This window comes from Sapajus apella, unplaced genomic scaffold (genome assembly GCF_009761245.1).
Source record: "Sapajus apella isolate SASKATOON/1434 unplaced genomic scaffold, GSC_monkey_1.0 scaffold85, whole genome shotgun sequence".
NCBI lineage: Eukaryota > Metazoa > Chordata > Mammalia > Primates > Cebidae > Sapajus > Sapajus apella.
This window is the reverse complement of record NW_022437025.1, coordinates 6,349,456-6,360,242: the sequence shown is the minus strand read 5'-3', so window position 1 is coordinate 6,360,242 and position 10,787 is coordinate 6,349,456. Positions and strand designations below refer to the sequence as shown.

At 55.3% G+C, this 10,787-nt stretch overlaps 1 protein-coding gene across 5 annotated transcripts in view; it reads right to left on the bottom strand.

The window, feature by feature from the left end:
• Positions 1-1,177: 1,177 nt before the first annotated feature.
• Positions 1,178-10,787, bottom strand: part of PPP2R2C (protein phosphatase 2 regulatory subunit Bgamma) — a 237,778-nt gene continuing 228,168 nt past the window's right edge. For all 5 annotated transcript variants that reach the window (XM_032254147.1, XM_032254149.1, XM_032254145.1 and 2 more), the window contains 2 exons: positions 10,022-10,113; positions 1,178-4,195 (listed from right to left, as the gene is read on the bottom strand). In XM_032254147.1, the coding sequence (XP_032110038.1) occupies positions 3,904-4,195; positions 10,022-10,113 (384 nt within the window). In that variant the 3' untranslated portion in view covers positions 1,178-3,903. The remainder of the gene's footprint in view (positions 4,196-10,021; positions 10,114-10,787) is intronic.

The window sequence follows — 10,787 nt, the reverse complement described above, 5'->3', positions numbered from 1 at the left end:
TGTGAGTGAATATCTGTGTCGTATTCCCATGGAGAATGTGAGTGAATGAGTTTCCTCATCTGTGTCGTAGTCTCATGGAGAGTGTGAGTGAATATCTGTGTCGTATTCCCATGGAGAGTGTGAGTGAATGAGTTTCCTCATCTGTGTCGTAGTCTCATGGAGAGTGTGAGTGAATATCTGTGTCGTATTCCCATGGAGAGTGTGAGTGAATGAGCTTCCTCATCTGTGTCATAGTCTCATGGAGAGTGTGAGTGAATATCTGTGTTGTAGTCTCATGGAGAGTGTGAGTGAATGAGTTTCCCCATCTGTGTCGTAGTCCCATGGAGAGTGTGAGTGAATATCTGTGTCGTAGTCCCATGGAGAGTGTGAGTGAATATCTGTGTCGTAGTCCCATGGAGAGTGTGAGTGAATATCTGTGTCGTAGTCCCATGGAGAGTGTGAGTGAATGAGCTTCCTCATCTGTGTCGTAGTCTCATGGAGAGTGTGAGTGAATATCTGTGTCGTATTCCCATGGAGAGTGTGAGTGAATATCTGTGTCGTATTCCCATGGAGAGTGTGAGTGAATATCTGTGTCGTAGTCCCATGGAGAGTGTGAGTGAATGAGCTTCCTCATCTGTGTCGTAGTCTCATGGAGAGTGTGAGTGAATATCTGTGTCGTAGTCCCATGGAGAGTGTGAGTGAATGAGTTTCCCCATCTGTGTCGTAGTCTCATGGGGAGTGTGAGTGAATATCTGTGTCGTATTCCCATGGAGAGTGTCAGTGAATGAGCTTTCTCATCTGTGTCGTAGTCCCATGGAGAGTGTGAGTGAATGAGTTTCCCCATCTGTGTCATGAGGAGTGTGAGAGCGTGTGATCATGCTGGGCTACGCACACCTGCTGCAAGACAGACAAGGCAACTATCATTACGGAGTGTCATGCACCAGGCACTGCCCAAGTTAATCTTGCCCTTCCTTTCCCACCACACACCTACAAGATAGGTAGTGCTATTAGCTCCATTTCCTCAGTGATGAATTCAGAGCTAGGGAAAGTTAAGAGTTGCATTAGGAGCTAGAGGCAGCAAACCTTTGATGTGAACCCAGCTTCTCAGTGCAAAGCCCAGGGGCATCCCCACAGGCCATACTGCCTCCTGGCCCACTCCCCCTCCATGGGGTTGGACTCATTAAAAGTCTGGGGCTCGTTTTTGATGTAACATTTGTTATTTTATTGGAAAAAGCTGGTATTAACATATTTATAATTTTATTCAACAATTGGGTAATTTGTGAGACACCAAAGGAAAAAAGAATGCACCTATGAGTTACAGAGTCCAAACTGATCAGGGCTGACAACTTGACCACCATGTGCCCCACACCACCACCACCACCCAGAGTTTCATCCTCAGAGAAGAGCTAAATTAAAAACAAAACCAAAAAACCCCCAGCAACTTCACAATGACTATGTGAATGCCCACACGTTCGAGAAGACCAGGAAACGTAACCCGCGCAAGGATACAAGTCTGTGACTCTGACACTGGGCCTTCCGCCACTTCTGGCTCTCATCCCCCACCCCCGACACCTTTTCTTAAAGCACGTTTTATCTTCACAGTTCGCTTTGGACGTCTTTATTTTCGAGGGACCCAAAGACATACTTTTCTTCAAAGAAGATAGTTTCCTTTCTTTTTTCTCCTTTTTGGTTTGGTACCCAAAGTTTAAAACAGAAGTAAGGAACTAGGGACCGTCTCGACACCTCCTTCTGAAGAACATGTAAGATTCGTATTTTGAAGATGGTAAATGTTAAATCTATGATGTGGCAGTAACCTCTAACTGCAAATACAAGTTTCCTCTCTTAATTCATTTGACTCACAAAGGGAGATGGATCGTAGCAAATATCCAAGTAATTGGTAAGGCCCTCAGAGCTGGGTTTTGGCTTCAACCTGATTTCTGTACAATTGACCACATTCTCAAGCCTCTTTACAAGGGGGAAAATAGTAATCCGATCCTTTGATTGTTAAATTTAATTAGAATAGATATGTACATATAATACTGTCCAGGTCAACTGGATTTTATAGTGATATATAAACAAACATTCTTCATTCACATCGATAAAAAAAAAAAATCAATGATCCATTTCCCTGTGTAAATGTTATATGGCCAGAAGTGAGTGCACATGCGCTTTGTGCTTTTACACACACAAAAGTATACTGTAATCCACTGAGAATAACCTCAGCCAGGTCTATGTCCTGGGTTATGTTACACCTTATAAAAAACAAAAAAAAGAAAAAAAAATCCAGTTGGATTTGGCTGGGCCTCTGCTCGCTGCTTTCTGAATCAAATGTCAAACTACGTGGTTCTGCTGCGAGTCCATGAGCAAAGATGACTCAGAGGGGTGGGCAGGTTTGGTAACACCAGGAGAATCTACCATGGAAACACTACCTTCTCTGTGGCCCTCAGCGTCAGAGGGGCAGAGTTCCCGAGGGACGTGTCTGCTGGGACCGTGTGGTCCTTAAAGCAAAGGTATCCTAAATGGTCAGAACATGCAATGTCCTTTCAGAAGCAGTTCAGTGCATTGGATCAAAGAGCTGCAGGTGCCAGCCCAGGATGAAGTGGAGTCCCAGGGAGGGCGACGCTCCTGAAGCCACTGAGCAGAGCGAGGAGCCTCCGGAGGGTCTTCTCCATCTTCCGTCCTGCATCTCAGTTCTCCTGGGACCCTTGTCGTCACCACACCTGCCCTGTCCTACTTCACAAGACAAAGAGGCATTCCTTTCCAAACCTTCCATTTGAATGTCGCTGTAACACAAACCACCCACGTGACGGACGAGGAGAACCCTGGGCAAAGACACGGATGGGTTTCTGACACCACCGCTTGGCAGGTGCCTGCTGGGGGTGACCTGTGCATCTGCTCAGAGCCTCGGTTTCCTCTTGTGGACAGAGGGGATCATAAGGGTTCCCTCCTATCCTCAGCACCCAGCCCAGAGCCTGGCATGCTGCAAGAAGTTGGTATTTAAGGAGGAAATGAATGAATACCCCTCTTACAGTCAGGAGGAAGATTCCAAAAAACCGTGCATGGGAGCCAGTGTCCGCTCCGGGAAGGTGTCCAGTGAATGCTGAAGGGCAACGGGAAAGCAGCTGCAGAGGGGGCTGAGGGGGGTAAGTCAACCGCCTCGAGGGCTGAGCACCGCGTCCGGCACACAGCAGAGGCTCAGCAAATGGCCAGTGAATTCGATGAGGATGCAGGCACACCAGAGACAATCCCCACCCGGTCCTCTTGGGAAACCACAGCAGACCTGGGACGTGGGATGTTTCAAGATGTTCAGAAGACCCAGGAAAGAAGCTTGCATCTGCAAATTCTCAGCATGAATTCACCATCCAAAAACCAAATGTGAGATTACCAGCTCTGAGACAGGGCGAATCGCCCCATTAATAACCAAAAGAACCCCTAGCCAGCTCCGTTGAGCTTCATCATCTGTCCCTGGAGCCCTGATCTGGGACCAGTGAGGCATTGCAGGGAAGTAGCTCCCATCAGCTCCGGCCTCCCCCAACAGGATGCACTGGAGTGAAAAATTAACCCGGACGCATAAAAAGTCCTATTGATGTGGTAAAGACCGCAGACAGACAGGAAGGTACGTGAATGTAAGAACCCTGAACTGTAAGACTCGACAGTCATGTCCATCTTATGATTCGTGGTGGTGAACGCTTCCTTTGTTTTTCTTTCTTAAACAGACAATTACTGCCAAACATGATTCTGGCTTAGGGAAGCCGGGGCAGGGACAGGGACCCGAGCTTCCAGTGTCCCCACACTGCCACCTCTGCAGCTGTCCTCGTTGGCGCTGAGACTTTCTTCCCCTCCTTGCATTGCGATCGATCGTGAAGGTCGTGTCGGGAATGACTTTCGCGAGGCTGGGTGGCGGGGGCCAGGGTCTGCACGTACCTAGTGCATCTCAGAGTTCACCTTGTCCTGGAAGATGTACAGGTTGTTGGTGGCGGCGATGGCGATGATGTTCTCGGCTGGGTGCCAGGCTGTGTGCAGGATCTTCTTGGTGAAGTCCAAGCTGTCCACACTGATGTCATCACGCCGGCGCTTGCCCCCCACGCACACACGCCGCGGCTTGAGCACGGCCCGGGGCTTGCTGCTTTCCCTCGAGGCCTCCAGGGTCACGTCCCGTTTGGTGTTTCGGTCGAACATGCGGAAGAAGTTGTTGTAGGCCCCGGTCATGATGACGCTGGCGGGAGAAGGAGAAGCATCAGGCAAGGAGGGGCACAAGCCTGTCCTCAAGAAATAAGCCCGGGTGCAGGGGCTCATGCCTGTAATCCCAGGACTTTGGGAGGTCCAGGTGAGAGGATCGCTTCAGCCCAGGAGCTCAAGACCAGCCTGGACAACATAGCAAGACTCCAGCTCTACAAAAAAATTTGAAAATGACCATTGTCCCAGCTATTCGGGAGGCTGGGGCAGGAGGATCACTTGAGCCCAGGGAGGCGGAGGCTGCAGTGAGCTGTGATTGTACCACTGCAGTCTAGCCTGGGTGACAGAGGAAACTCAGTCTCAAAACAACAAAGACAGCAAGCCCAGAGCCTGCAGAGCCATCACACCCTGGAAAGGGAGCCGCACCTGCCTCATTCCACCTGTCTCTAGGGGTCTCTTGGACTTCCTCACACGTCAGCCGCCACCACCACGTAGGCTTTGGGGCCAGGAGCTAAGATCCTTGTAATGCTGTGCCCCTGGGTATCATTTTCATGATACCCAGGAGGTATCATGAAAATTCCCTCCTGCAATTTCTGTTAGTCTTGGAGAAATAGTCCCGGCCTTCCAAAGGGACCGAGCGACCACAGCAGGAGATAGACACGAAGCAGCTGGGACAGAAAACCACCAGGCCCTGCTTCCCTACAGGGGCCTGCCTGTCCCGAGGAGTTGGGTGAATAAATGAACATGCATTGCCATGAGGGACAGGGCGAGCAGTCTCATATGCCGGGCCTCACCACCCTCACAGTCCCACTGAAGAGAATTCCACACCATTTCTCTGCTCTCCCCTTCCTAAAGAGAAAGGGTCCTGCTGGGTGGGAGAAAGGGTGAGTTCATCTACACAGCAAGAGGCAGGAGAGAAAACATGGTCCCCGGGCCTGTACCCAGAGGAAGGTTTTAGGGTTTGGCCTCTGCCCTGGAGCAGCTGTGGGGTGCAAGGAAACTGAGGAGGAAGAGGGCGTCCCACAAAGTGACCATGAGATAAAGGTGTCCTGCTGAAGGCCACTCAGGGAGGAAATCCTGTTTCCTTCTGGAAGCCGAGCTGGGCTTCCTGAGGGTGACACTGCTCTGAGAGTGAACCAGGCAGATCCCTGGGTTCCCACGGGTTATCCACAGAGGACAAAAGCTCCTATGTGCGCTCAGGCACTGTGGGCAGAGGCCCGGGCTCTGGCCAGTCCACCTGGGTCCGAACCCCAGCTCTGCCCTACCCTGACATGTGCACTATCTTAGTTTTCTATAAAAACTGGGGTCAGGCCAGGTGGGTGGCTCACACCTGCAATCCCAGCACTTTGGGAGGCCAAGGTGGGCAGATCACGAGGTCAGGAGATCGAGACCATTCTGACCAACATGGTAAAACCCCATCTCTACCAAAAACACAAAAAATTAGCCAGGCGTGGTGGTGGGTGCCTGTAGTTCCAGCTACTCAGGAGGCTGAGGCAGGAGAATCACTTGAACCCGGGAGGTGGAGGTTGCAGTGAGCCGAGATCGCGCCACTGCACTCCAGCCTGGGCAACAGAGCAAGACTCTCAAAACAACAACAACAACAACAAAAACGGGTCCACAAGGGAGCCCAGCCCCTGGTGAGTGTGGATCCGGGACGCAGGCTGAACACGAGGCACAGTGCTGGACTTGGGGCACTTTGCCTCTTGTTATTTACCAGGTACTTCTCCATCCTAATCATCCCTGTGACCGAAGCTGCACCTGCTTTATCTCTGACTCAGAGCCAGGGACAAGTGAAGCGGCATGAGAGGAAGTCTGGGTGAAGCAGTCCCACAGAAGGGCCCTGCCCAGGTGCCACAGGCTGACTGGGGGAGGCCACACTCCCCGCCCCGCTCCGGCACAGCGGGAGGCAGCTCTCTTTGTTCTTCAGGGAACAGCTCACAGGAGGAACCTGGGCGATTTCACACAATGCCCGCTCTTCTGATCCATTTAATGAAAGGAGAGCAAGATAATTAAAGTCATTTGCAACCTACACAGTTCCTGATCCTCCCTCTGATCGAGTGTGGAATTCAGCTGATATGCACTCTGGGGGAGAGGGAGGGGGCCCCTCTCATCCTACAGCACCAGGCCCCAGCACCATGAAAGCCATTCCTCACGTTGATGCAGGTTTCTTAAATTCCAGAAGGTTCCCTCAACAGGGAAAAGGGCAGGTGAGCTGCTTCACTCTCCTAGCCTCATCTGCATGTGGGATCACAATGCCAGCAGCTTTCAGCCCCAGCACTCTGCTCCTCTTTCCTTTGGGGAAAAAAAGGCTCCTGCCCCCTGGGTGCCTCTAATCCCAGCTACTCAGTAGGCGGAGGCAGGAGAATTACTTGACCCCAGGAGGCAGAGGTTGCAGTGAGCTGAGATGGCACCATGGCACTCCCTATCCCTGTGAGATGTCAATCACAGTGCTCTCCCCGCCCCCTGGCCTGGCCCACTGGCCCATGTGATATTCCTATCCATGCTGATTGGTTCAAAAAGTGGGCATGCGACCCAAACAGAGCCAATCAGATCCTTCCACGAGAGTTTCACACAGTCCCAGGGAGGGAATGTCGGCTGAGGATAATGGAAAGGGGAATGATTTCGGGTCATCTCAGCAGAGGGAGAGGGTGAGGCCATTGTGTAAGGAGAAGCAAGGAAGAGCAGCGATGGGGAAGCATGGAGACAAGAAAATGGCCCTACGGATACAGCTGAGTCCCTGGGGGAGTCTTGCCTGGGACTCTTCGGGGCAGGTGTAGGCCTGTCTGACTCCTGCACGCTCCGCTGGCACAAATCCCTCCCCCCAGGCAGGACAGATCAAAGGGCGCTTCATGGAGGAGGGGGCGTTGGAGCCAGGTGCGGGAGGGTCTGTGGGATTCCTCTGGGTGGGTAACCAGGGGAAGGCCTGCCAACAGGATAGTACACCAGGATCACTGCCGCACCCCGCCTATATGGACTGGGACCTTACTGAGGGCGTCACACAGTCTCAGCCCCAAAGCAGCCACCAGGGCCACAGTTTCCTAGAACCACTTAACAGCTGAGCTGACTTAGAGAGGCCCAGGGGCTTCCTCAAACACACGGCAGAGATCGTTAGAATGTGGACCAGAAACTGAGGGAGTCCAGTAGGAGAGCTATTGCTTCTCCACAGCATGCGTTCTCCCAGCGTTGGGACGCCCCACTGCAGGGGGCGCCCATGCAGCAGTGGCCTCCCGTGCAGCAGTGGCCCCCCGTGCAGCAGTGGCCCCCGGGCAGCAGCGGCAGGAGCCCTCCCCCCGTGCAGCAGTGGCCCCCGGGCAGCAGCGGCAGGAGCCCTCCCCTCGTGCAGCAGTGGCCTCCGGGCAGCAGCAGCGGGAGCCCTCCCCCCGTGCAGCAGCGGCAGGAGCCCACCCCCCCCCCTGCCGCAGGGGCCCCGGCGCAGCCGCCCCAGAAGCCCCCCAGTGCAGCAGCGACAGGAGCCCCTGGGCAGCAGCGGCAGGGGCCCCCGGTGAAGCAGTGGCAGTGCTCTGTGGGCCAGGCCAGCTGTTAGGGGGGACACCAGGAATACGGGAACAGCAACTGGGAGCCCGGGAGGATTTGGGTTTGCTTTGGCCTGCAAGGATGTGGGGGTCTGGGGGAAATCCTTGCTTCTCTCCTGAGCCTCTGAGCCCCTGGAAGGCAGGACCCAGGGTTTATTTATCTTGGGACCCCCGACCACGGGGCATGTTGAGCCCAGAGCAGTGCTCAGGGTGAAGTGGAGGTGGCACACCTCTATGACTTCTAGAAGCACCCACAGCCACTGGACGCACCTGATGTCCCCAGTGAAGGGCTCAGAACAGGCTGAGTCATAGTAGCCCCCCAGGACACCCCACCCACTACTGGAGGCAAACTAGGTCAGAGGTTCCAGTGGGGCAGAGCAGAGCTGAGTGTGGAGCGAGAGGCAGTGAGGCGGGTGGGGGACCACTAAGACAGCGCGTGGCTGGCATGTAAAGTGCAGAAGTGGTGGGTGGGAGGAGGGACATGGGAGCCCCGGCCTGGACACCACTGTCAGCCTGGAGGAGCTTGGCGGCTTCTCCGGGCCCTGGGGCAGGCGTCTCCTGGCCGCGGGTGCCCCCTGGTGGCAGCTTGAAGGAAGGATGGGCAGTGAACCGCGCAACCAGAAGGGACCTACCCTCCAAACACACATAAAAGCTGGAATCGGCTTTTCACAGCTGCAGGTCCCTCTCCTCCGATTTGAATAGGCCCTCTTGGGACCCACTGCCAGTGTGCACCAGAGAACCCCCAAAGTGTCAGGGCCTGCAGCTCAGGAGCATCGGAGCAGCCCTGCCTCCTGGGGGTGTCTGGGGTCTACCTGGGGGCAGGGCCTGGAGAGAGGGCTCTGTGTCCTGCTGACCCAGCTGTGCCAGCCCAGCCCCAGGCCGGGCCTCCATCCTGGTTTTCTAAACATCCTTCAATGGCCCCCTGTGACCACCATGCCGGCCCTCACCTGAGCGCAGGCTCTGCTGAGACCCCTGTGAGTCCGGGGGCTCCACGATGCTGGCAGCTCTCAGGAATCTCCCTCCCTGGACACAATGGCTTGGCCCCCATTTGGATCCAGCCCTGCTTCCGGGGGGCTCCCTCTTGGTCCTGTCCCTGCCATGTCCAGCCCCTTCCCTTACCCCACGCTAACCCTGATGGTCCCTGTGTCCAGAGCCACCAAGGGTCATAGCACAGCGGCTCTCACATGACCACCACAGTGCCGGCTACCCTCAGAAGTCCAGGAGAGCCGGGCCTGCCACGTGACTGGTGCCATCCACAGAGCGGACGCTCCCCCAGGTGACACCCAAGTCAGGGCTGCCAGCTCTCACTCCACCCTTCTTGCCCACCACACTGGACAGGACTGTGGGAAGAGGGAACAGTACATGGCTCTTGACAGGTGATATTCTGAGCTAGCAGACAGTGTGGCCTTTATCTCTGCTCTGTCACCTGGAGACCCACTTCTGGATCTGGGCAGCTGGACCAGGAGGCATCCGGTCCTGCAGGAAGTAGCTGTAGGAGGCGCTGAGGCTGCAGGAGACCTGAGCTCGAAACTCACAGATTGAAAGTAGGCTTGTCCATTTCAGAATCAGCACAAGGCTGATATGATTTGGGAGGGCAGGGGAGGGATTTTTCCCACCTCCAGGATAAAGAAAGAACCCCAGAGAAGAGACACAGAGGTGAGGACCCATGTGTAGAGGTGAGTGGCCCCTGCACAGCCCCCTTGTCCACACCCACCCTGGGCTCAGCCCAGGCTAGGGGGACACAGGAACTCACTTCTGCATAGGGGGTCACTTTCCAGGTAGGTGGGGTTGAGACGTGGCAAGACTGTGGATTGTGACCAGCCTTGGAGGGTGCAGGAACTCCGAGGTACCCCCGAGCATCAGCGGGCCTGAGTGAGGTGCCACCAGGAAGAGGGGGACACAGCAGTGGTGATGGGAGGAGGGGTGAGTAGACCAATGGTCAAAGCCACGAGGCGCAGGGCTGTCTCGGGACACGCAGGTGTGGATAGGTGATGGTGACCAGATGCTGGGGTACAGCCCTCACCCCCAACAAGCTGGGATAGGGGAGCACATCGCTGGGGACCCTGAATTAACTAAACATGTTCCCACTACTGCGCATGGCCTCTGGGTGGGAAGGGGAGGTAACCAACGTGACCGAGGTTGAAGAAAGTTTTGTGCCTCATCCCTTGAATCTGAGACTGAGTTAGACGGAAAGGTACGGGCCCCACCCTGACACCTGGGCCTATCGAGGCTGAGTAGCCTGCGCTGCGAGTCACTGGGATCCCAGCCCAGGCCCCTGCAGGGGAGAAACCCTCCCTACAGCGAGGCGGGGTGCGGGCTGAGGTCAGGGTTACCTGTCGCTCCCGTTCCAGGCACATTCAAACTTGTCGAAAATGCAGTCGTTCTCGTACAGGGAACAGAGCTTGCTCCGAAGGTAGTCATGGACCTGGCGGGAGAAGGGATGAGGTGAGTGGACGGGGTACCCTGACCATCCTGGCCCCTCCACAAGAAGGGTCTCAAAGAGCAGCGAGGGCCTGCATGCCCTGGCACAGCCCTGCGCATCTCATCGGGGGGCCCACGACCCGGCACACGGATGACCGCCAAGCTGTGGCACAGATGGGAGCAGAGTCCGCTGTGACAAAGGGAATGCCCACAGCACAGGGCCTAGGACCGCCTGGGGTCCAGATCCTGGCTCAGCCCTCCCAGCTGTGTGATCTTGGACAAGCAACTTCATCTCTCTCAGCCTGTTTCTTCATCCTTAGAGTGATGAGAGGGCGGTTCTGGGATGAAGTGCAGGGCAGGCCCTTCGAGGGTAACGATCACCTCCAACACAGGGTGGCCGCCATCAAGACAGGGAAGAGCAAACCCACGCAGGCCTCGCATCCGTTCACAGCATGAGCCGCCGAGGCTCAGAGGGCCACACGGCCTCTAAGAGGCTACCAGGACCCTTTCCAGGATTCCTGGACCCCACAGGAGAGATGGTGACACTCTCCTGTGTCACAGGATCCCTGATCCACATCCCCCTGACTGCAGCGGTCCTACAAGCCCTGTACGCAGGGGGCCTCATCAGTGCCGGGCCTCTGCTGGGGCTGGAGCTGCTGGCACAGCAGGGCATGGCTC